This window comes from Danio aesculapii, chromosome 15, assembly GCF_903798145.1.
Source record: "Danio aesculapii chromosome 15, fDanAes4.1, whole genome shotgun sequence".
Lineage (NCBI taxonomy): Eukaryota > Metazoa > Chordata > Actinopteri > Cypriniformes > Danionidae > Danio > Danio aesculapii.
In genome coordinates, this window is record NC_079449.1 from 5344610 (window position 1) to 5372284 (window position 27675).

At 39.3% G+C, this 27675-nt stretch overlaps 1 protein-coding gene across 1 annotated transcript; it reads right to left on the reverse strand.

Moving 5' to 3' along the window:
• Nucleotides 1-1031: 1031 nt before the first annotated feature.
• On the reverse strand, nucleotides 1032-27246 carry LOC130242032 (SPARC-related modular calcium-binding protein 2-like). The gene is made up of 8 exons (XM_056474051.1): nucleotides 27166-27246; nucleotides 21218-21395; nucleotides 13929-14047; nucleotides 12458-12527; nucleotides 12094-12195; nucleotides 11006-11086; nucleotides 10748-10937; nucleotides 1032-1422 (listed from the first exon to the last, which is right to left on the reverse strand). Exons 1-8 carry the CDS (start codon nucleotides 27244-27246, stop codon nucleotides 1197-1199), a joined length of 1047 nt encoding a protein of 348 aa, XP_056330026.1. The 3' UTR covers nucleotides 1032-1196.
• Between the last annotated feature and the right edge of the window lie 429 nt (nucleotides 27247-27675).

A 27675-nucleotide genomic window follows, 5' to 3' on the forward strand; every position in this document is an offset into this window, starting at 1 on the left:
CCCTTAAGGGACTGATAGCCCCGCCCTAAAGGGACTGATAGCCCCGTCCTAAAGGGACTGATAGCCCTGCCCTAACTGACTGATAGCTCCGCCTTAAATGACTGATAGCCCCGCCCTAAATGACTGATAACCCCGCCTTAAATAACTGATAGCCCTGCCCTAAATGACTGATAGCTCCACCTTAAATGACTGATAGCCACTCTTTAAATGACTGATAGCCCTGCCTTAAATGACTGATAATCCCGCCTTAAATAACTGATAGCCCTGCCTTAAATGACTGATAGCCCTGCCTTAAAAGACTGATAACCCCGCCTTATATGACTGATAGCCCTGCCTTAAATGACTGATAGCCCTGCCTTAAATGACTGATAGCCCTGCCTTAAAAGACTGATAACCCCGCCTTAAATGACTGATAGCCCCGCCTTAAATTACTGTTGTCCCTGCCTTAAATAACTGATAACCCTGCTCTAAAATACTGAAGGTTCCGCACCAAATGACTGATAGCTCCGCCCTAAATAATTGATAGCTTTGCCCTAAATGACTGATAGTCCTCCCCTAAATGAATGACAGATCCACCCTAAAGAACTGATAGTCCCACCCTTAAGGCATCCCATGTAACCAAAAGTGTAGAAAAGTCATTTCGAGGGGAGAGTAAAGGTTAAGTTTATAATTAAGGTTATGGCTACATAAAATAATAATGTGGGCAAAATAAATTTTTACAAAATAACGAAGTCCAGATTATTATCATCTCAGATTATACATAATTTATAACAAGCACTACTATTTACATATAAAAATAAGAAGAGTTTCATTCTTACCTTAAGATAAGACCGCAAGAAGTTTCTGTAATATGCCTTCAGTTGCTTAAATGAAGTGGAAATAACATCATGGAAATGTGTCATAATAATATCAAATTTTACCATTGATTTTTATTAAGTGTACCATGTCTAAACTCATTCGACACACACACTCAACACTCCAGCCGACAGCACGGTGGTTATTTTTACAAAGCCGATAAAAAGGTGGTGTATGTGAAAGGCGCAGTGTTTGGACTTGCATGAGTGAAAAGGTCAGAGCGGCGAGAGCTGAAACACGGATTCAGAAAGTGATGGAGCGCTGCAGTCGCACAGATGAAGGTCAAACCCAAGCCTCAGATCATTCCACTGAGACCTCTTCTTCTTCAACAATGTTTATGTTTAGAAGCCAAGACAGGCAGTGAGTTGTTGAGGGCTGAAGCCGCGCTCTGTGGTTCGCTCGCAGGACTGCAGGAGTTTTTTAGCACAACGGCGAGGATGAAGAGCTCTGCGGATCAGAAGACGGAGAGGACGAGACTCACGCTCACTTAAAAAACCATCAGCATCTGCATCCAGACCAGAGAAATACTGATGGAGAGTCTGAAGAGAAGAGGAGACGCCAGGAGTCCTGAAACACAACAAACTTTAAAGAGCCCATATTATACATGAAATAGGGTCATATTTAGGTTGTAAGGGTCTCCAACAACAGTCTAATATGCATGCAAGGTCATAAAACACTTTGATGTCCTTATAATCTGCATTTATTTTTACCTAATTATCCCAACGACTCCCATATGAATCGTTCAGCGATTCATTTGTTCCCAACCCCCTCCTCAGCGCGAAGCTAATCTGCGCTGATTGGACCGATGACAGCCTGCTGCGATTGGTCGACAATGACAGGCTTCAGCACGAGACAGAGTGAAATGCCCAGCTGGTAATCAACTATATAAAAGTAGTCACAGTGCACACGCGCTTCATAGTGTAAGGCTTTTTTCACACACACACACACACAACCCTCCTCAGAAGAACTGGGGAGATCGACGCGAGTCTCTCTCTCTCCCTCTCCCTCTCTCTCTCTCTCACACACACACAACGCTCCTCAGAAGAACTAGGGAAAGCGACGCGAGTCTCTCTCTCTCTCTCTCTCTCTCTCTCTCTCTCTCACACACACACACACACACAACGCTCCTCAGAAAAACTAGGGAAAGCGACGCGAGTCTCTCTCTCTCTCTCTCTCACACACACACAACGCTCCTCAGAAGAACTAGGGAAAGCGACGCGAGTCTCTCTCTCTCTCTCTCTCTCTCTCTCTCTCTCTCTCTCTCACACACACACACACACACACACACACACACACACACACACACACACACACAACGCTCCTCAGAAGAACTAGGGAAAGTGACACGAGTCTCCTGTCTCCTAGCTTACGATCGATCGCCATAGCAACGACAAACGGCAGTGGAACGCGAGCTCACAAAAGCCTTTAACGTTAAATCCGTAAACAAAGCGGCACGCGTCGCGTTTTTAACGTGGCTTACATGTGATAAGAGAATATAAAGAGTAACCGCGTGTACTGTACCAGGTTAACAACTCATCTTTGGGTAGAGACTGTCAATATTATCCATCTGAGCACAGCGGGACTTCATTCGACCGTCTGTGTGTGTGTGTCTAGTGTTTTTTCTGTGTTAGTGGGCGGGGCCGCAGGTTTCAAATCTCCCTGGTTTGTGCGCGTAACTACTGGCGAGGCTTGTGTTTCGTGGCTGCGTCATCGCGAAACACCTAATGACTCGTTATCAAGGCGACTCGTTTGAAGCACTATGAGTCGACTCTTTTATAGATGAATCAATAGTTTTAAACACTGTACACTTACAGATTTAAGCCTTAGCTGGATATTTCACTTCACTTAGAGCTGTGTTACACACTACATGGAAGGGCATTTTCAAAAACCCATAATATGGGCTCTTTAATAAACACACTTTATTGCTGTGCATCAACATGCTTCAAACAACAATTTCAGGGGTTAAAGTAAAAAAAAATCCTGAACCATGACATTTTTTTTCATGGTAAGAAACTGCACAGAAGCACTTACTTCAAATAATGACGATAACAACAAAAATAAAGTAACAAGAGCTTAAAAAAACTGGTAAACTGAGACTGAGATGGACTCTTCAATGATTATGCTTAGCACCATTTATTTAAAAGTACTATGTCAAATAAAGTGTTTTCTTCTAAACAATAGCAAGTGCTCAAAGTGCTAAAGAACTGAACTGCTAAACTGAAGATTAGAAGTGAAATAAGGCCATTATCATTTATTTTTTGATTTTTTTCTGGGTTGTGAGCAAAGTCCTGCAAACTCTTTCTTTTTAAGACATTTGGATCAGAAGATGGAGCTGGTACAGCATGTGTGCGCGCGCTGCGTGTGATGAAAGAAAATGACAATGAACTTCAAGGCTCATGTGTTGACTTTTTTTGTATAACAATTGTGTTGTTTATTTACATATGATATTGCATTAATTTGCAAGTTTAATTTGTTTTATAAGCTGTAAAATGAAAGCCTCAGTTTGGTGCGGAGTTATCATTGTACAAAAATCAAGAAAATCTTTGGATTTGTTTGATTCGTAGTTTATCTAGGCTATTTTTAAAACTGATATTATATAAGAACTATTAATAACTCTAATTTTCCAAATGGAAAAAGGTGGGTTTGTTGGTTCAACATAAATCATCAATAGCCTTATGACGCGGCTCCAGGCAGCACAGAGGCCATCAGCATCAGTGCTGGTTTATGTCAACTCATCTGTCAAACTGTGACCAGAAATATCCTTCTTTCATTTTGCTTCTTTGGTGTTGCTGTCGATGTTATAATTGTAATTTTAATAATATTGTGATATTCAAGATCTGTAAAGTAATACAGGTCTGGATAACTTGAAACAGCGACCATGAGTCTCTCTCCTCCATCATTAAAAGTTCGCCGCAGTCGCCTCAACAGAAACCCTGCAGTGCTTTCATTTGATTGAAGAATGAAATAGACGCGACTGACATAACATGCTTTTTCTGTTTGAGCACACAGCGTGCAACGGCAGAACGTGAGGTGCCCAGGGCGCATTAGCAGCTCGTAAAACTCGCGGCCGTTAGTAAACCATTCAAAAGATGCCCCTCTCAGCACAAAAACCGCATTCACTGTGATCGTCCCCTTATGCAGCCAAACTTTAAAAATACATAAAATTATATTTGTAAATTATTTAACTGATACCATTAATCGGTTACAAATGCACTTTTTCGGTTAACGGTTAATCTGTTATTTTGAGCATCTCTAATTAAGCCGCATGTGCAAGCTCTAATATAACCGGAGATCTGGCACGGAATACTTTAACCACTGCAAAAAGAAATGCATTCAAAATGTATTATAAAAGCTATAAAGATCATGTTATTAATGACAAAACAAAGATCATATTCATGCATTTGAAATTTTATGCCATTTTAAAGGGCACCTATTTGACCCCTTTATTAAGCTTTAAGATAAGCCCTTTGTGTCTTCAGAATGTGTCTGTAAAGTTTAGCTTTAAACACCCATGAGTTTATTTATTAGACCTTATACCTTAAATTAAAAAGTAACTTGCATTACATTTTTAAAAAGTAACTCAAATGTTATTACTTTAAGTAATGAGTAACTTTACTTGTTACTTAAGTAATAAAAAGAAATATTATTACATAACTCGCTTTACTTGAAATGCGTAACCCCCCCCCCTCCCCCCAACACTGTTTATAGCAGGGGTGTCAAACTCAATTCCTGGTGAGCCACAGCCATGCACAGTTTAGATCCAACACACTTAAGCCGTGGTCCCACTGGACTTTTCGGCCCATAGACTTCTATTCATACACACGTGAATTTGTCAGACTGGAAACACAAGCTCGTGCAACAAGTTTCGCAGTTCGATGCGTTGAAAAGTTGAAGCTTAGTGAACTCTGACCAGTGAAATCGCATCACGTGGCTGCATGAGACCAATCGAAGACAAAAACAGGACCTCTCTGTACAGAAATTTTAAATATGGACCAATCACTTGCTTTTTTAAATGTCTAATCATCTTGTTTAATCCCGCCCCTTTTCGCAGCGCCATACAACAGAATTTTGTATGCTCAAACTCTAATGCGACCGCGGCAATACCTGTAGGTTTCAATCAAGCCTGAAGGACTTAATTAGTAGGATCAGGTGTGTTTCATTAGGGTTGGAACTAAACTGTGCAGAGCTGCGGCCCTCCAGGAATTGAGTTTGACACCTGTGCTTTATAGCTTTAAAAATACGTTTAGTGCATGTTATGACACACACACACACATCATAAAACATCTTTTATTCAGCATCGTTTAACCCTGACCCACTGTTATTTCTCCCGTGAATAAACGTTGAGAAGGCTGAGAGCAGATCAATGTTGTGCAGGTATCACAGTCTGACCGTTTGCTCAGATGATTCAATATCTGCTTGACATTTAGTCTAATGACAGTAATATCCGCTGCATGCAATCAATGTGTGTCTCTGTAACCTGTAAGAAGAAGATTGAGCACCGTTTTCAACTTCCTGCTGCAATTCATCTAATAATCTCTTCAGGATGTCTGCCTTACGAACACTGGGACAACCTGCATACACACAGACACAAATCATAAAGAACATCTGAAATTAGTGTATACCAGCAGGGGACAGGGAATCATTTAGAGATGTTTTTAAAAGAAGTCACCAAGGCTGTATGACTGAGTCCCATACAGTAAAAAGATTAAATATTTTGGTAATGTAAAGAAGCTGTTTCTATTTTAATACTTTTTAAAATGTAATTTATTTTTGTGAATCAAAGCTGAATTTTCAGGACCATTGACCATTCAGAAATCAGTGAGTTTTAGATTTTTACTTCACTGGTTCAAATGATCATAGGGAGTATACAGCAAACGATTCACTGAATCAAATAGTCTGGTCAGAGTGAGTCTCCAGTTAGTGATTCACTTGTTCAATGGATTTCATCAGAATGAGTTTCAGATTAATGATTCAGTGATTCAAATGATCTGGTCAGAGTGAGTTCAGTTAATGATTCACTTGTTCAAAGGATCTAGTGAGAATGAGTTTTAGAGTAATGATTCAGTTAATTCAGATAATCTGGTCAGAGTGATTCTCCAGTGAATGATTCACTTGTGTTCAAATGATATGGTCAGAATGAGATTCAGAGTAATGATTCAGTGATTGAAATGATCCAGTCAGAGAGAGTCTCCAGTAAACAATTTGGTTCACATGATCTGTTCTGATTGAGTTTCCAGTTACTGATTCACTGATTCAATTGATCCAGTCAAAGCGAGTCACTAGTGGTTAATAATTCAGTGATTCAAAGCATCTGGCCAAAGTGAATGTCCAGTTAATGAATGATTTGTTCAGTAATTCAGATGATCTGGTGAGAATGAGTCTCCAGTGAATGATTCACCTGTGTTCAAATGATCTGGTGAGTATAAGAGTCAGAGTAATGATTCAATGATACAAAAATGATTCGGTCAGGGTGAGTCTCCAGTTAACAATTGACTTGTTCAAATGATCTGGTCAGTATAAGAGTCAGAGTAATGGTTCAATGATGCAAAATGATCTGGTCAGAGTGAGTTTAAGAGTAATGATTGTGTGATTCAAATGATCCGGTCAGAGTGAGTCTTCAGATAATGATTCACATGTTCAGATGATCTGGTCAGAAGAAGTTTCAGAGTAATGATTTAGTGATTCAAATGATCCAGTCAGAGTGAGTCTCCAGTTAATGATTCACTTGTTCAAATGATCTGGTCAGAATTGATCTCTTGTGGTTAATGATTCAGTGTTTCAAACGATCTGGGGCCTCATGTACAAAGACTTGTGTTGAATTCATACTAAAACATACGGACAAACGTACGGACAAAGCTGTAAATGTACGCGGAATCCCACGCATATTCTCTTTGTACATCCGAATTAACGTGAAACTGAGTGCAAAACCCCTCCCTGCCTCCACCGCCGTATGAATATGGTAATGACTCTACTTTGGCAGAACCAAACGAAAAAAGCAATGGCAAAAGCAAGCAAGAAGAGAAACTTCACAGAATGAGAATTGGAGGTGCTCCTATTGGAAGTAGACCAGAGAAAAACTGTGTTATTTGCAAGTTTGTCCTCCGGAATTAATAACAATAAAAAAAATAGAGTGGGAGAGTTTAGCTGACGCGGTTAACACAGCTGGAGTCTGAACATTGTACTGTGAGTGAATTAAAAAAGAAATGGTCTGATGTAAAGGTGCAGGTTAAGAGGAGAACAGCGGCGCACTGTCAAAGTGTGGACCGAACAGGCGGGGGAACAGGGAACTATCACCCTTTGAGGAGAGAGTTGCCTAAAATGTGGGTGACACTTTACTGTCAGGAGTAGTATCCGTGTCTGTGGGAGACACAGGTGTATTATACCAAAAATATGTGGCCCTCCAGCTTTCTCTCTTCAATAATTTTTTATAACTGTCTCTAAAAATCCTCTCTATGTCTCTATTTCCTGTCGAAAATACAACTTTAATTCCATTTTTAATGTATTTTTACAGCAAAATTAATAAGAACTCACAATAAGAAGGTCACAATAAAAGCGGTGCTGTGGATTAACTTGAATCGTGACACCAATAAAGGGTAAGCAACTTACATTTTTATGGTCACCTCATGCACATAAACTCAAAGGTTTATGAGTGGGTTTGCGAAAGAGAAAAATTCTATAAATTGTCCTTTCTTCATTTATGGACTTGACCAACATGTGATGCTTTATATTTGCTTTATACACCTTATTACGCTTTTTAGAAAAAATTATTTGCCCCCAAAAAATCTAAAATGTCTCTTTGCTGAAAAAAGGTTCCCGACCCCTGTATTAGAGGAACACTTTGTTAGGGCGGTATAGCAGCACCCCTCTGCTCTTATCAAGGCAGCACCACCGGCATTTCAGCTGCCCAATCGCCCGCTTTACAACTGACCGAGTGTCTGACACCTAGGAGCCTTATCATAACTATGCCGTTTGTGGGGATGAATTAATCATGGGTTGACCAAGACCACCTTGTTAAACGCATTTGAGCATCACATATTATTTGCACATTTAATGAATGGAAATGTTTCAGATTCACGTATGCAAATTCGTCTTCAGATGGTGCCTTTATAGCAATGTGCATGCAGTCGATCACTCTGATTACATTGGGAAATCCGGCAATCGCAGAAAATTGCGCTTTAATGTTTGGCTGGTCAACTGCATGGTATTGCAATCTTCAACCCAGGCTCATTCTGAAAACGTAGTCCCGAGGACGTTTCTGGAGACCGCTAGTTATGTAGCCGTAGGTACGTATGGCTGCATTTCATTTTTTAAGCGAACGCTGCAGGGCGGTATGACGCCGTTCCTTTTAGCGCTTGCCGGCTGAATGCTTACCTTCGTGTGGAGGGATTTCCCGTCGCAACCAGTTTGTCCGGTTAGCTCGTCCTGTACGTTGGCGGACTTGAGACGCAGAGAGGAGCTGACAACGACAACAGGGTTCAAGTCCGGGGAAGAGCGGTTCCAGAAATCAGGTAAGACTAAAACAGAATCCAAGAAATAAAGTGAAGAAGTTCATAACAGGGTGAGAATGTGGTAAAATCTGAAAACGTGGTAAAAAAATCAGACGAGGGCTTTTCTTTTTCTGGACGGCTTTTGTAAATCGTTGGTTGGGTTTAGGGCGGGCGGGTCAATCGGTAAAATTGGTTGGGTTCAGGGAAGGAGGAGGGTGGGTCGGCCGGCCGATTGGCCGGTCACCGAGTCAATCATTCAGCTAGTCGGACAGACAGACAGACAGACGTTCGTTCGACAGCGGCCTCTGGTTGGTTTATGCGAGAAAGTTTCTGTGCGTACGCAGCATTGATACATGAGGCCCTAGGTCTGTGAGTCTTCAGTTAACAATTTATTGATTCAATTGATCTGGTCAGAGCAAGTCTCAAGTAGTTAATAATGATCGAGTCACCATTTATTGATTCAGTGATTCAAATGACCCGGTCAGAGCAAGTCTTTGGTTAATGATTCACTGATTCAAGTGATCTGGTCAAAGTGAGTCTCCGGTTAATGATTTAGTGATTCAAATGTTCAAGTCAGAGTCAGTCTCCAGTTAATGATTCACTGATTCCGTTGATTGAGTCAGGATGAGTCTCCTATTACCGATTCACTGATTCAAATGATCCAGTCAGATCGAAATCCAGGTACAAATGCACTGATTCAAAATCATCTAGTCAGATTGAGTCTCCAATTATTGATTCACTGATTCAAATTATCTGGTCAGAGCAAGTCTCCAGGTACTGATTCTAATGATCTGTTAAAAATTAGTCTTTGGTTAATAAATCGCTGTTTAAAAAGATCTGATCAGAGTGAGTCTCCAGTTTTTAAATATAATAAATTGAACGTAGCTTTGTTGAGCCTCAGAAATCTATAAAAACGTCTGAATGTTTTTTGGAGAGTCAAACAGAAACGTGTGACCTGACAGAGGTGTTTCTGTGTGGCTGCTGTTGAGGATGATCTTCTGTGTTTTCTGAGAGCTGCAGTCAGGCTCGTGATACCCATAGATTTGAAAGAATCATTTAGTGACTACACTCACTTAAACACTCACACACACACCCATAGACATAATAATTTTTATGATTTTTACTGTACAGAGTGTATATTTTCTCCACCTACCCTGACTTTAACCCCAACCAACCCGCACAGGAAACAATCTGCATTTAACATTTTCAAAATACATTTCTTTCTGTGTGATTTGGGAGTCGTTTTCCTCATAGGGGACAAAAAATGTTCTCACAAGGTCAAAATGCACTGGCATTGCTTTACTAAGGAATACAAAGTACAAACACACATTGGGTTTTTATGTTTTATGGGGACTCTCCATTTTTGACATTTACAAAATGCTTAATTCTGGATTATTTATTAGCCGTTTTCCTCAAGGGGACCAACAAATGTACCCACAAGGTTCAAAATCACTGGTATAGTCGGCGCCAATAGCCTAGTGGTTAAGTGTGCCAACATATAGCACCACGGTGCTCACGGCGACCAGAGCTTGATTCCTGGCTCGAGGTTCTTTGCCGACCCTTCCCCTCTCTCTGCTCCCAACTATTTCCTGTTAATTCTCTGCACTATTCTATCCATTAAAGGTAAAAAATAATAATAATTATAAGGGAAAAATTTTTTACTACCACCCACTTTTTCAGAATGTAAATGACTGAAAATAAAAATAAATACATTTCTTCGAGATAGATTCAGATTTTGACTATTTATGCACACATATTGAGCTAAAAGATGATTTGACGTGTGTTTTCTTCTATCTCTGAGGGTGAGTGCATGCAGTGAACAGCACAAGCTCCTGTTTAAAAGCATCATATGATGCAAATATCACATTACACGATTTCACTGATTTCCATGTGAAACTGAGCTTAGTGGAGAAACGAATGCAGCCTGCTGGAAACGGGACGGGATATGATGCAATCATTTAATTTTGATTGATGATTTTCATAATCGAAGTTTCAGCTCAAAATATGACACAAATAATGTTTTATAACTCTCTGAAACTGACCCTTTTAGGCTTTGATCAGAATTGTGATATTTTGGTGACTGTCGCTTTAAATTCAAATCCAAAGCGGAGCTACAAATGCCTATGTGTCAGCATAGTGGCAGATTCAAGAACAAGACTGACGTCATATGCTAATAAGGAAGAGATTGTCACTAGTGGGCGGGGCTTTCCCCCTCTGATGACACGTACAAAGGGAGAATGTCAATCAAAGAGTTTCTGCAGACTGTTATATCAAGTGTGACTATAAAAAATTAAATGAATACTTTTTTCAATAGATGCTGGTTATATTCACACACTGATGCCACACAACTCTGCTTAAACCCCTTATAAAAGTGATTTTTGCATAATAGGCCCCCTTTAAAATACCTGTCAGCAGTGCCCGGTATGGGTCGTCCTGAATCCGGTCTCACGCACCAGCAGTATCCGGTCCCGCTGTGACACTGCACCACTCTGTAGCTCCCATCTGCAGTGCATTCTGGGATAAAGCGCTCCTCTGAGGCCTGAACGGCAGCTTTGAGTAGAGAGATTCTCTCATTTTGGCAGGTCATCAGAGAGTCTGAGGAGCGAACAGAGCAGATTCAGCGTTCAGACACTCAGATGAGGCTCTGATGGTCTGTTTCTCACCTGCAGATCGCCTGTCTGAGCCATTTCCAGGAGGAGCAGCGTTTAACAGGATAAGCAGCCAAAATGGAGGTACTGTCACTCCTGTGTGAACCAGACAGATATTATACAAAAACAATATGTATGTGCGCTTGATAGCTTATCTATCTATCTATCTATCTATCTATCTATCTATCTATCTATCTATCTATCTATCTATCTATCTATCTATCTATCTATCTATCTATCTATCTATCTATCTATCTATCTATCTGGCTGGCTGGAATAATGTTTTGGCAAGTCACAAAAACGCCTTTTTTCATCTGAGAAATATCGCTAAGCTACAAAGCATGCTATATTTCTCAGATGCAAAAAAGCTAGTTCATGCTTTTATGACCTCTAGGCTGGATTACTGTAATGCTCTGTTCGCTGGTTGCCCAGCATCCTCTATTAATAAACATCAGTTGGTGCAAAATTTCTACCAGATCTATAAAATATGACCACATAACCCCTTATTTTATCCTCCTTACACTGGCTGCCTGTTAAAGCTCTGTATTGATTATAAAATATTGCTTCTTCCCTTTAAAGAAGCTTTAAACAATCTGGCTCCTGTTTATCTAACCAACCTCATGTCTCGCTACAATCCAACTCGCTATTTAAGATCTCAAAACTCAGGGCTTCTGGTAGTACCCGGAATAGCAAAGTCTACAAAAGGAGGTCAAGCATTCTCATTTATGGCTCCTAAACTCTGGAATAGCCTTCCTGATAATGTCCAAGGCTCAGACACACTTCCTCAGTTCAAAACTAGACCTATCTTCTTAGTAAAGCATACACTCAATGCATCGCATAATGGTATGATGCATGAATGTGCTCCATGGAAGTAAGTGAGCTTGACAACCACCTGTAGCACGCACTCCTCCTGTCTTAATGCACCAGGCATTTTGTTAGAAATACTTACAGGTTTTATTTGCTTGTTTCTATGTTGGTTATATAACCTATTTTAATTTATAGCACTTCATTTTCACATTGACATTTAATATCGTGTTCAAATATACTATGAACAGCAGCTACGCTTCTTATTTTCTTTGTTCTCTATTTCCACCTGGGGATACTCATCCCGGGGCCTCTACAGATTGTGTAGTGGCATTGATGAAATTCCAAGACCTGTGAAGAGATGATGCCAACCATCGAGGAGTTGGAGGACAACACGTTCACTTAATACAATACACTTAATTAAACATGTCCACATACACATCACCTATATGTAAAAAAATTGCAGGTTAATGAAGTCTATATATAACTTATATTTGATTGTAACTTTAACATAATCTGATTGTAATGCAATAATGTGCACCTTTTGTAAAGCTTCTTTGAAACAATATGTATAGTAATAAGCGCTATACAAATAAACTTGAATTAAATAAAAATATTAGTTAATTTTTTTTTTTAAAACTACTGTGTTTCCCCTGGGTTTACAGTTTTTGGAGTGAAACTGTGGCGTGACAGCATGACGCAGCACAACGCAGCATGGCTGTTCAGACTCACACTGACACAAGGAGTCATGGTCTTATCATGACAGCAGTAAATAACTGAACAACTATTTGAACTGTACAACCATTTGTAAATCATAAATGAACATTTATTTCATATCTTTTTTATTCACAAACTGTGCAGCTTTTGTCACTGCAATGTATCTTTATGGGCTTCTGGAAGAACATTTCCCGAGCCTCTCGGTGGGGGAAGTCAGAAATGTCTGGCCTATTTATTGAGACATTTATTAAACATGTGTCTTAAAAAAATGTAGATGTGAACATGTCATGGCCAGAAGCAGCTTTACAGAAATTAATTCATTCATTCATTTTACTTCAGCTTAGTGCCTTATTTATCAGGGGTCGCCAAAGCAGAATGAAGCAGAATGAAGCTTAAAATGCACATCTATAAATCTAATACTTGTTTACTAAAAGGAAATAGGTCTATAAACTACTTCTTATAGCAACGAGTGTATTACAAGAAGTTATATTATTAAATATTCATGTTAAAAAAGTTATCTAATAATTCCAGCCAGCTTTTGGTGAACTTGCAATATTGTCAAAACAGGACTTTCAGTTGTTATATGTAAAAAGGCCATACCTGTCAACCCTCCCGTTTTTACCGGGATTCTCCCGTATTTTACAGTTGTATCCTGCTATCATCCTGTAAAAGTATTTTCCTGTATTTTCAGTCTTTCTCTGAAGTGAACATTAAAGAGCCGAGCCTCCCTATACGCAACCCATACCGCCGAACCACCAGGGGCCGCCCCTTGCTCTTAAATGTGAGTCTGTTCTGTGCTTTCGCTTTGTTTATGGTGGGATTCCCTTTCCTTTTCATTACAGGTGCTGTCTCCCCTTCATATGCAATACTCAAAACAGTCATATAGCGGTGCGTGACTGTCAGCTGACGTGCTCCATAGTGATAAATAGACGCTGCTTCCCAAACAGATTCTGTTCACATGATTTGAAGCGGAGTGAAAGTCTGGGTTTTGGGTGCGTGTTTGAACAGAAATATACTCATAATTAATAATAATAATATCTAAAGATGTCAATCTTGATAGGTTTTTTTCAAACACAACTAATTTCGTCCTAAATGAGCTTAAAAGGTAGGAAAGCAATCGAAAGCTTTCATTATACTGTTAGATGTGTGCATTTTTAAAGTGGCACCTGTTATTTAATGTAATGAAAAGAAAAAAATCCAAATAAATAAGAGATTCATATCCCTTATTATGTGGCATATCCCTTATTTTCACATCCCAATGTTGACAGGTGTGAAAAAGGCCTAAATACATGCAAGACCATTCAAATATTTTGCTCGTCTCCAACTATTGACAGCAGATCTCTCGAGCAGATCTCGCAATATCTTTACTGCTCTATTCATTGAAACAATGAAAACTGTTCCATTGGCCTCACATTACCTCTTTGTAAGTTCCATCAGCTTTGCATTCTGGGATAAAGATATCGAAAGGATCAGAGCGAGCACTGGCGTGGAGAGCTTGAGATCGAGCCAGCTGACATTTAGACTTCAGCGCATCAGCTGGAACACAATAACACACATTAAAGATGACAATTCACAACATCAAGCTTCAGGTTTCTCAAATTCACCACATGATTTCTGCAAACAAGGCTTTGTTTTGTCAGATTTTTTCAGTGATTTACTTTTATGAAGTTCATTAAGTTCATTAAGATAACTACAAACTATTCATAAAACAAACACATCGAGCCCTACAATTAATGCTCTTTATTATTGTTACATTCCTGGGGGTGTTGCTCTGTTGTTCTCTCCTCCCCTTTCTGTTTTTATTTGCTGTCTGCTGTTCTTCTGAAATCTAGGTGTTCCGATTGGTTGCCTGAGTTCTCCCGAGTGGACCAATCCGAAGAAGATTTGGGTGATTTAAGCACTTCTCCAGTGAAGACTCCAGCCAGGTTAGAGGGGGATTCTTGTTGCTGCTGTGCTTGTTTGTGTGACATTTTGTGCCTCTCTGGTTCGTTTTACAGGTTTTTTTTTGTGAGTTGTACATCTGTTTAGAACATCTCATCCTAAACTTGCTTAAAATGTACTAAAAGGGAAGTGAAAGTGAAGTATGTCACGTGACTTACATTTTTACACACATGTAGTTGATTCTGTTAATCCACTAGGTTAGAAGCGGGTGCTATTTTGTGTATGTCTGTTCCAGTGAGTGCAGTTGATTAAGAGGCATGTGACGCCGAAGATGTTTTTTTTTTTTTTCCTATTTACATATTTCTCTTTAGTTATTTAGAGGTGGGGGGAGGGATTAGTTAGCGGGTGTTTTGTTATTTTCTTTGATTTGGCACCGCTTATTTTCCTTCCCTCTATCAGGTTTTTTTGTTTACTTCATTTTGCATTTATTGTACACATTTGTAAATACATTTTGGGTGATTTAAATATTTTTCTTTATTGTAATAAAATGAACCACTTTTTTTTGCCACATTGTCTGTGTCGATTCATAGCAGCTACCTTCTCAGGGGAATTCTCAAAAGATTGGGTTGTCCTTAGGTTAAGCCCTTTTCATCCTCCGAGCCACACGGGGCGTAACTATTTTTATTTTTTTTAATTGATCAGAGTGATATGAAAGTTGGCAAAAGCTTTTAAAAACACACACACAGTTAAAAATAGTTGATTGTTAGAAACGGCTAATCAACTCAGCAACACAGTCACATCTGTATTGTTCACAGTCATAGGAAACGATTGATTTGGTCAAGCTGACATATTTAACCATGCCTCAAATCTTACTGAGAGACTTTTTCTTAAAACATCCACTTGTGCATTCCTCTTCATTATGTGATAGGCATGGTTTAATGCAGTGTAAGATATTATTTAGAGCTCACTTATCTAACGCTCATTTCTTTCCAGAAAGGAGCTTTGCTTGTAAGAGTTGCAAACACTCACTTGCTGACCATCTGCTTATGTTTTGGACATGCCCACAGCTGGCCACCTTTAGGTCAGGTGTTTTTAATACATTTAATAAAGCCCTCCAAATCAATGATCCTTTCCTAGCCCACTTTAAAGTATCCCTTAGACCAGTGGTGTAGTCCTAAAAAAAGGTGCTGTACTATTAGAAAGAGCTTTATTGCCAGGTATGTTCACACATACTAGGAATTTGTTTTGGTGACAGAGCTTCTACAGTGCAACAGGATTACAGAGACAGGACAAAAAACAGATAATAAATATATTTTAAAAAATAGAAGTAGTGAATGCAAATATACAGATTGACAAGTGTATGTACGTGTTTATTACTATATACAACGTTATATGTGCAGCTGTTATGTGCAAATTGGCATGTAAAGTGTGTTGTTAAATAAGTGTATATGTGTATAAAAGTGTATAGCAGTAGTGATGTTGGTTTCACAATTATAATCATCAAGTGTTCATGAGATGGATTGCCTGAGGGAAGAAACTGTTTCTGTGTCGGGCTGTTCTGGTGCGCAGTGCTCTGTAGCGTCGACCAGAAGGTAAAAGTTCAAAGAGGCAGTGTGCTGGGTGTGAGGGGTCCAGAGTGATTTTGGCAGCCCTTCTGCTCGCTCTGGATAAGTACAGTTCTTGGGGAGTAGGAAGGGTTGTACCAGTGATTCGCTCAGCAGTCCGAACTATTTGACGTAGTCTTTGGAGATCGTATTTAGTAGCTGAGCTAAACCAGACAGTTATTGATGTGCAGATGACTGATTCAATGATGGAGGTGTAGAACTGTTTCAGCAGCTCCTTTGGGAGGTTAAACTTCCTCAGCTGACGAAGAAAGTACAGCCTCTGTTGAGCTTTTTTGACAATGGAGTCAATGTGAGTGCCCCACTTCAGGTCCTGAGAGATGGTGGTGCCCAGGAACCTGAATGACTCCACTGCTGCCACAATGCTCTCCATGATGCTCAGTGGGGGGAGAGCAGGGGGGTTTCTCCTGAAGTCCACTATCATCTCCACTGTTTTGAGCGTGTTGAGCTCCAGGTTGTTGTGGCTACACCAGGCAGCCAACTCCTTAACCTCCTGTCTGTAAGCAGACTCGTCACCGTCCTGAATGAGGCCGATAAGTGTGGTGTCGTCTGCAAACTTCAAGAGCTTCACAGAGGAGTCTTTTGATGTGCAGTCATTTGTGTACAGGGAGAAGAGCAGTGGGGAGAGGACACACCCCTGGGGGGCGCCAGTGCTGATTGTGCTGATGCTAGATGAGAATTTTCCCAGCTTCACCAGCTGCTGCCTGTCCGTTAGGAAGCTGTTGATCCACTGACAGACAGAGGTGGGCACAGAGAGCTGAGTTAATTTGGGCAGGAGAAGTTTTGGGATGATAGTGTTAAACGCCGAGCTGAAGTCAACAAACAAGATCCTCACATAGGTCCCTGGTCTGTCTAGGTGTTGCAGAGCATAATGCAGTCCCATATTTACTGCATCATCCACAGACCTGTTTGCTCTGTAGGCAAACTGAAGAGAGTCCAGTGAGGGTTCAGTGATGTCCTTCAGGTGGGCCAGCACCAGTTTTTCAAAGGACTTCATGACCACAGATGTTAGTGCCACCGGTCTGTAGTCATTTAGTCCTGTAAGTTTGGGTTTCTTTGGGATGGGGATGATGGTAGAGCGTTTGAGGCAGGAGGGCGCTTCACACAGCTCCAGTGATCTGTTGAAGATCAGGGTGAAGATGGGGGCCAGTTGGTCAGCACAGGATTTTAAACAAGCTGGTGTTATAAAATCTGGGCCTGGTGCTTTTTTCCTCTTGTTTCCGGAAGACCTGGCGAACCTCATCTTCGTTAAAACTGTAGGGCAGGTATGGGGGAGGCAGGGGGTGGTGGAGGTGTTAATGGTGGCGTGAAGAGCAGTTCAGAGTGGGTGTGGGGGGTTTTCTCAAACCGGCAGTAAAACTCATTCAGGTCGTTTGCAAGTCGTTCATTGTCTACAGTGCTGGGGGATGGTGTCTTGTAGTTTGTGATGTTTTTCAGACTTTTCCACACAGATGCTGAGTCGCTGGAAGAGAACTGACTCCTTAGTTTCTCAGAATAGTTCCTTTTTGCGACTCTGATCTCCTTTTCCAGTGTGTATTTGGCCTGCTTATACAAGGCCCTATCCCCATTCCTGTAAGCAACCTCCTTGGCCTGACGTAGCTGTCTGAGATTTACAGTGAACCATGGTTTGTCATTGTTGTATGTGAGTTGAGTCCTGGTAGGAATGCACACATCTTCACAGAAACTGAAATAAGATGTTACAGTCTCTGTGAGCTCATCCAGATCGTTTGCAGCAGCTTCAAAAACACTCCAGTCAGTGAGGTCAAAACAGGCTTGTAGATCCCGCTCTGTTTCGTTAGTCCATCTTTTCACAGATCTTAATACAGGTTTGGCTGTTTTCAGTTTCTGCCTGTAGGTTGGAATGAAATGAATCAAACAATGGTCAGAGTGTCCCAAAGCTGCTCGTTGGACGGAGCGGTATGCATCCTTTATTGTAGTATAGCAGTGATCCAGTATATTTCTGTCTCTTGTGGGACATGTAACATGCTGTCTATATTTTGGCAGTTCACGGGACAGTTTTGCTTTGTTAAAATCCCCGAGAATGATTAAAACAGAGTCCGGGTGTTGTTGCTCTAACACCGTGATCTGATCAGCTAGTTTCTGTATCGCCAGGCTTGCGTGCGCGAGCGGAGGAATGTAAACACTGACGAGGATGAACAAGCAGAACTCGCGCGGGGAGTAAAACCCAAGCTCAATTTTAAAAGTTTAAATCCGATGAAAGTCAGTTTCTTTGATTCATTAGCTATGTATATATTTATTCAACATAAGTTACCGCTAACTAATGACTTCCACAGAAGGAAAAACAAATACTATGAAGGTCAAAGGTTATAGGTTAACAGCTTTAACAGAATAAAAAAACACAAACCCTTTTGGAACAAGTAAAGGTTGAGTAAATGAAGGCGATTTTCCTTTTTTGGGTGAAAAATCCATTTAAAAAGGAAAAACATTTAAACAAATTTGTTCACTTTAAAGCGAGATGCTAATAGTCTAATCCTGTTCAATGATTTATGCTTAGCTAATAGTGCCACAGCAGACCCGGAGACTGGCTTTAAAGGGGACTGAGGCAATCATTTATTGTACAGTTCATAAGGTAATCACAAAAGTTTTAGGGGAGATGAATAGAAATATAGGGATCTAAAGCGACAGTATTCAGTTGACCTGTCGTCGTCTTCGCAAAACTCTCTCAACATTTTCTCACAGCTGCTGCGGTTGGGAGCAGGGAATGGCACAAATTAAACAAAACTGCACCAATTGCAACAAATTAAGATGCGAGTTAAAAATGATTTGGTATACAGTTAAAGGGGACGCAAATAAACGTAAATTAGAGAAGTTTAATCAGCAAAACAAGTGACTATACCAAGGGTATACTCAATTAATGATCCTCAGAAGTCGTAATACCCAAACAGCTTGTGGAAAAAAGTAGGCATACGGAGTATACATGCGTATATCCAAGACTACAACACTGCCTTAGACCTAATTTGACAGTCCATGACAGCAAAGTTGTTGCTTTTACCATAATTTTAGTCTCCCCTACACATGACAAGTGGATAGAGGACATTTTTACTATATCAGACTTGAAAAGCTGAGAGGCTTACTCTCTGGCTCACTAGATTCATTTTATAAGACTTGGGATCACTTTCTTGACTATATACAAACAGCATAGAATACCAACAGGCGACACTCTAGTGCGATTTGGGAAACAGCCACTAGATGGCGCGGTGGCCATTTTAGAATGAACACTCCAATAGAACAACAGCATACCCTGTTGAAAAATCCAGCTTAAACCAGCCTAGGCTGGTTGGCTGGTTTTAGCTGGTTGACCAGCCTGGTTTTAGAGGGGTTTTGGCCATTTCCAGGCTGGTTTCCAGCTATTTCCAGCCTAGTCTTAGCTAGTCAGGCTGGAAAATGACCAGCTAAATCCAGCTGAAACCAGCTTGACCAGCCTGGTTTAGACTGGACATAGCTGGTTTTGGCCGGGCTCCCAGCCTGGCTAGGTGGTCAAGCTGGTTTTAGCTGGTCATTTTCCAGCCTGACCAGCTAAGACCAGGCTGGAAATGGCTGGAAACCAGCCTGGAAATGGGCAAAACCCCTCTAAAACCAGGCTGGTCAACCAGCTAAAACCAGCCAACAAGCCTAGGCTGGTTTAAGCTGTTTTTTTCTGTAGGGTATTCTTAAGTCTGTAAAATAAACTACTAAAAGTGCTTACGAATGTGATAGTAAGTGTTGTGTTGTCGTCTTTCAGGTTGTATATCAGCTTTAATGAGCTTTTTAAATAAATAAATAAACAAATAACAAAGCAGCTGCTTGCCATCGCGACAGCAATAAGATCCAATGGACAGCAGACCGCTTTCACTCCAAAATGGTGGAATCCGGGGCAGTTGCTGGGCACTGCTGTTGCAATGGAACGTTCTATTGAGTGTCGCCTCTTGGTCATTCTAAGCTCTTTGCTATATCAAAGGCCTATCAAAAGGTTTTTTGTTTAATTATTATTATTTTCCCCATCTGTATCCAGTTATTCTCTGATGTTACAGTATGTACTTACTGTATGTACTTACTGTATGTACTTAATTTGGTGTTCATTTATTCTTTGTTTTGTTAATTGAGTTTATTAAAGAGAGGTTAGGAGATGGGATTAACAATGAACAATAATTCAAATTTTGTTTTATGCTCAAAAAGTGGTTAACTCACCATAAAATGATAATAACTACAGCATAAACATAATTTAGTACCATAAAAATATAAAATACAAAGTCAATTGAAGAGAAATATATTGATTTCATAGATTTTTTTAAATGTCAATAACGGAAATATTTTGAAGAAAACCGAAAACCTGTAACCATTGACTTTCATAGAAAGATAAACAAATACTATGAAATGGTTACAGGCAGGGTGCGGATTACAGGGGGGTTTGGAGGGGACTGACCCTGCTAATTAAGGCTTGATCCCCGCTGAAAGGCATCAAAACAAGATCTATGAGGTGGTAGGCCCTTTGAATCTGAGAAAAAGTTCACTCCGATCTATATTTTAAATAATAATGTTAAAAATTAAAATATTAGATATACATTTGACCACCCCTATAACGGTTCATACCACTGTGAATGTATAATCATGCCAATCAGAGAAAAGTCATTTAACAGTCTGAAAACAGCAGGTATAGAGCACAGATAGACACCGTAAGTGTTCACATAACTGTTTTCTCATAAAATAGGTGTTTATTTCTACATATAGCCTAAAAGTAAAGTCAAATTAGATGCGTAGTTTGTATGGTTTGACCTAAAGTAAGCCGAAACAGCTTATCAGGTCAGAATACACTAAATAGCCTATACCACAAAACACTGAATACATTTTATTAATAAATTAGATGTCATTTAAATACATAAATTTAATTCACTGAAGCATGTATTACACAAAACAATCCCCCCCCCCCCCCCCCCCCCCCCCACCCTTAAAAACATGTCCTTAGTGTTTGACAGAAGAAACTTACACAGGTTTGGGACCAGTAAAGAGTGAGTTAATGATGACAGATCTTTCAGTTTTGGGTGAACTATGCCTTTAAAGTGAAAATAACAGTGTGCAGACCATAATAACAATTTATTTAACACAGTCACACAGTTATACATCTCTGAGGTCGTGTTTGTCTTTCTGAAATGGATCCAATTCTGTAAATCATGTAGTTTATCTGCAGCAGGAGTCGTGTTTTTACCTGTGCATGTGGACATTTTGGCTGTCTTCAGCTGTCTGTTGATACACTGCGCTCGTTGGAATAAACAGAGAGATTTATAGAGCCGGCCATTACTGCCACACACGGCCCGATGGCGCCCTCTAGCGCAGACCCGCGCACTTGCACACGCCTGCCGCCATTGCTGCTCCAGAACCAGCTGCTGGAAGATTAGATTAGCAAGACAACAGAGTTAGTTTACACCCGTGTGATAGACAAGTCTGTGCAAAAACATATCTAAATAGAAATAAAAAATTTGTCTGGCTAAGGAACAGCAGGTTACTGTGGTGAAAAACGCAGTAAATGACGCAGCACTCTCCCAGAGGACAGATTATGTCGTCGATGGCAAGCAGAGATGTTTATATTTTAAATAGCCCAAAGATTTAGCCTAATGCTCGAACAAATATTCTCCTGCCGTGAAATTGGCTTTCAGTTATGTACTTTAATCAGAGGCAAAAAAGGGAGAAAACTTTGGTCAGCACCCACCCAGTGTGTTCTCACTCTGAAATGGCAAATATTGGAAGAAGGAAATAGGTACAGTAGGCCTATTTCCAATCACACTCAATTTACGAAAAGTATTAAATAGTCTTAAATGTACATGCTCTAATGTCCCAAATACTACAGCAGAGATATAATGTACTATGTAAGAAAATTCTGTGAAATGTATAGTAATAAACAAAAGAAATAACTGGAAGCTGCCTGAACTTTAATATTAAAGTACAAAACATTTACATTCATCGTAAACTTGAGTTTCATAAACTTTTACAATGTAAACCCACAAATATTTTAAAGTACTATCATCTACACACACACACAACAGTGCTTTTTAGCACTGCAAAGTGGTTCTTTTCTAATCGTGGGGGACCCATTTAAGGGTTATATAGCATCAGTCTTGTTTTTTTTTTTTATTGATCTTTAGGGTGGTTAAAGGGATAGTAATCCAAATGCTGTCATTTCAATCCCCTTCCTACTGAAAAAAACCAGCTTAAACCAGCCTAGGCTGGTTGGCTGGTTTTAGCTGGTTGACCAGCCTGGTTTTAGAGGGGTTTTGGCCATTTCCAGGCTGGTTTCCAGCCATTTCCAGCCTGGTCTTAGCTGGTCAGGGTGGAAAATGACCAGCTAAAACCAGCTTGACCAGCCTGGTTTAAGCTGGACATAGCTGGTTTTAGCTGGTCATTTTGGCAGGAAAAAACGTGACGTGTTCAATACTTATTTTCGCTGCTATTTTATATATATATATATATATATATATATATATATATATATATATATATATATATATATATATATATATATAGAGAGAGAGAGAGAGAGAGAGAGAGAGAGAGAGAGAGAGAGAGTAATCATCTAATGTTGGAATCTATTATAAGGTTAGTGTCTATTTTAAAATATTTATAATTTCTGAGAGACAGCGCGTCGGCGGCCATTAGCCGGCCATACTGAGTAGACTAAAGACGGTTGACGTTGTCAAGATGGTGACAGGATTGCATAATAAGCCCTTAGAAGATTAAAACTGTATAATATCTAACTATAGTTGATCAAATCATTATAAAACAGGTAAGTGACATTCTAAGTCAATCTCTCTCTATTGTATGTTGTAGTGCTGTATTTATACCATATAATTGTAGTGTATTGAGTGTGAGATGGGACTCGCATATCAGGAATGTGTGTTGTGTTGGCAGAAAGAAAGAAGAAATGCCCGCATGTGTTTAGCATTTTTTCTTATCGCAAACACAACAGCAATCTGGTAGTGATTGCGCTGCTTTTTTCTGAGTTAATTATTGTGATATCCTGATTGCTACAGAGAAATTGTGTAGACTTTAATACTGCCATGTCACGTTCAGCCTTATAATCTTAAATTGTAAGCAAAATCACCTGTTTTGTCATCATTTTAGACATTACGCTAGAGCAGTGTTTCCCAACCCTGTTCCTGGAGGCACACCAACAGTACATATTTTGGATGTCTCCCTTTTCTGACCAATTAACTTCAGGTGTTGGAGTCTCTTCTGATGTTATGATAAGATGATTCAGGTGTGTTTGATTAGGGAGAGGTTGAAAATGTGTACTGTTGGTGTGCCTTCAGGAACAGGTTTGGGAAACACTGAGCTAGAGAATCATTCAAACACTAGCTCTAAAGTGACGTTGGTGAATTAATAACGGCTTCTGCTGTTTTGACCTCAGCTGCAGATGTGAATGAATGGTGGAAGAAAGTAGTTCCTAACACAAAAGGGTTTTTAGACTCTGTTTGATTTTCTTTTTTTATATACCCGATTATGCCGTCAAACTGTTGTTTAAACGCAATATCACACTCTTAGCAGTGCGATATGGCTGTATATCATCACTGGTTGGACACTAAGGCACTCTCATGCCAACGCAATGCCAACGCACACTCCTCCCACCTGTGCTGATATACTGCTACGAGTGTGATATTACTCATATATATATATATATATATATATATATATATATATATATATATATATATATATATATATATATATATATATATATATATATATATATGAGCAATATCACACTCGTAGCAGTATTATATATATATATATATATATATATATATATATATATATATATATATATATATATATATATAAAAGCTGCTCATTCATAACATCTAATAAACACCATCATAACAATATGCATGATGTTAAAGCAGTGCAATAAATGTAGTGTTAACAACATTGGATGCATCACTAAACTCTTAACATATACAGAGCTAATAAAAAAGTGTCATCAAAAACACAAGTGAAGTGTCATACTGGGAATTCTGGTAAAGCAAATGTGCCATATACAGCAAGGACTGCAAAACATACCAGTAACCAGGTAACAAAATTAGATTTTACAGTTTTTTTCTCATTAAAGTGTAGGAAAATTGTATAATATTGTGGAGGTCAATTAACACGAATATCGCAAACATCTGTGGCAGTGTTTACTGAATCCATGACAAGAACAGAGCAGTGTTCATTAATGAAGAGAGAGAAGGAGAGAGTGAGAGTTTGCCAAATGACTTGCACATGTTTGCAACACCAGATATTTGTGGCAGCATCTCCATCTCTCAGTCATTATTGAGAAACCATTAAAACCTCCAGCAGTTTTAGAAGAAGAAAATGCTCAAGTTTTCCATAACAAGCTGTTTGTAGATTTCAATAAAAAGCTCAATCTGATATATGGAGATTTAATTGTTTCTTTCCAGGCTCTGTTTTGTTCTTATAGTCATTACCATCTTTATATTTTGCCTTAATACTTCAACGCACACATTTTTTTAAATAATATAAGAGCATTTAGATCACTTATTCTCTTATATATAATTAATAATAAGTTCAGCAGAACAGAACTTATACAGTCTTACTTGTATTCCTTTTAAATATGCTTTTAATCATTCATTTTTTTGTTATTTCTTATATTAACTGTGCACTTATTTTAATCCTTCTGTTTATGTAAAGCTCTTTGAATTATTATAGCGTATGAAATGTGCTATATACTGCAAATAAACTTGCCTAAGTACAGGTCAGAATAATATATATATTCTGTACATCATCAATGTGTGCCCGGCGCTCTCTCGTTCAATTTAAAGTAGTGCACAGAACTAAGACTAAATTAGCCCAAACGTTTCCTGGTACTAGTTCTTTGTGCAATAGATGTCATTGTGCTGAAGGCACTTTATTTCACATGCTCTGGACTTGTCCTAACCTAGAGTATTTCTGGCGGTTAATATTTGATTCGTTATCTGTGATTCGTCAGCACAAGCTAGAATGAGATCCACAGGTGGCACTGTTTGGGGAAATACAGTTGCCTTCATCAAAGCGTAAAATCATTGTTTTTTCGACTTTATTGGCATGTAGGGCTATTTTGCTTAAAGGGAAGGATTCTCGTCCTCCCACTCATGCTCAGTGGATTAGAGAAATTGTGTCTTGTCTCTATTTGGGAAAAAATCTGATTTTCATTAAGAGGGTCGGAGGGAATTTTTTTTAAGGTGTGGCAACCCTTTATTGATTATGTGTAAAATCTCAAATAAATTGCTGTGCACATGGTATGGTATTTTGCTGTACATATGGTATGTATGGTTATGTTTGTATTTTTTTTTTTTACATTTTATATATATATTTTTTTTATTGTTTTTATTTTTATAATTTTTTTCTATTTGTATTTGAACCTACATAAACAATTGTATATTAGTTAATTTTCGGCTAATGTGAGCACTATCCCACTGTTGGATTGGTATGGGTCAGGGGTTTGTATTGTTGTCTTCTCCGTTTGAAAAACTGAAAATCAATACAAATATCTAAACCAGAATTATATATTTATATATATATATATATAGTGTATTAGTAGAGTCAGGGGTAATGTGGACATTTTAAAAGTGGGGGGGACAGCTGTATGAAATCCAAAGGTTTACATTCTTAATCACGTGTTTCTAAATGGTCAGTCTCTAAAAGTGCAGGGGACGTATCTCCCTGTCTCCCCTGGTTGCTACGCCCCTGAGTTGAGTAATATACACTATCGGCCACTTTATTAGGTACATCTTACTTGTTCCATACACACCATTACACCACCAGTCTGAACCGTTGATACAAGGCAGGATGGATCCATGCTTTCATGTTGTTGATGCCAAATTCTGACCCTACCATCTGAATGATGCAGCTGAAATAGAGACTCATCAGTCCAGGCAACGTTTTTCCAATCTTCTATTGTCTAATATTGGTGAGCCTGTGTGAATTGTAGCCTCAAGTTCCTGTTCTTAGCTGACAGGAGTGGCACCCGGTGTGGTCTTCTGCTGCTGTAGCCCATCCGCCTCAAGGTTGGACGTGTTGTGTGTTCAGAGATGCTCTTCTGCAGACCTCGGTTGTAACAAGTGGATATTGGAGTTACTGTTGCCTTTCTATCAGCTGGAACCAGTCTGGCCATTCTTCTATGACATCAACAAAGCATTTAGGCCCACAGAACTGCAGGTCACTGGATATTTTCTCTTTTTCTGACCATTCTCTGTAAACCCTAGAGATGGTTGTGCGTGAAAATCCCAGTAGATCAGCAGTTTCTGAAATACTCAGAGGATTAAACAGTGTACTTTAAAATGTTTATGTATATAAATCACTTTTTAAATATAAGTTGACACATACGCACATATAATGAATTTAAATGCAATTTTTTTTATAAACAGAAAAGCTAATAGCCAAAAAATTAGTATGGAAGCTTTCCACACCCTCACAGTCCAATTTCTGTGCACTACAGCAATGAAACATTGAAAGTGACATGAACACAGTTGAGCTTAAAACTGTTCTTGCCAAGAGTGCAGAAACAAACAGCCAGAGCGCAGAAAGTCAAAGTTGTCTCTGTTGGAGAACAAGGCAGCACTGTGAACACGAGGCTTGTCCAGAAATTTTAATAACTGCGAATGAAAATAAACAGTCTGAGTGGCCTCATGTGGTTGCAGCAGTAATGAATGAGAGATGTGGTGCCATTTTGCTGACAGGTGTGCATATTTTGAATTTACTGCCATTTTTTAACCACTGACAGTGGGGCAATTACAAAAGGGGAAAAAATAAATTGTATTTTTACAAAACCTCCTTTTCAGATTTGTTGAGCTGGCTTTCATAGTCCGATTTCACATTTGCAGGTGGCATTTTTGCAGGTCAACAGGTACATGTCTTGACAGGAAAATATGAAATAAACAGAAATACATTTTTATTTAGGTTTATGCTTTATGCTTATGTTAAAGTTAAATAACTCATCTGTGACTTCAACTTTCAACTTCAAGTTTCTTATACATTTTTAAATGTGATATCACAACTGTCTACTCGCAAACTGCTAATGTTTTTGTTAATCTTAATTTCCCCCGTAGATTTGTTCTAATTATCTTCACAGAAAACTTCACAACACACTTTACACACGCATATAATCAGGACGTTGGGTTTTACCTGATTTTCGTCAGTCATCTTTACCGAGTTTGAAAGCAGGTAGATTAGAAGAACACAACAGGTGAACGTCAAAGTCAGCATGATTCCCGCCACAACAGCCCAAGATCTGAGATGAGTCGCGCCTTTCCCACCTGCTGATGAATTTAAACACAAAGCGCGCGTCCTCAGTTTAACGGCCACCACTCAAGTTCAAACGGCTGGGGATTAATGAACTGACAGACCATAAAAATTAACGGTTTTGAGACGAACAACAAGCTACGTCCATTAGAAACGTTGTAATATTTTATTCGTGCTGTTTCACAAGCAAACTGTACTGCACCTTTTTTACACAGGAACTCCTCCTCAGGACTAGGAGGATGGTAGGTTAACTTTCTTTTTTTTTCTTTGGTCCTTGAGTCTTCAGCTGTCCAACTTTTTACCAGAGCAGCTGTTATATAGTACTCAGTCAACGTAATAACACATAAATTGACTGATTTCAGATTTAAAAGAATGGTCAGGTTTTCATTACTA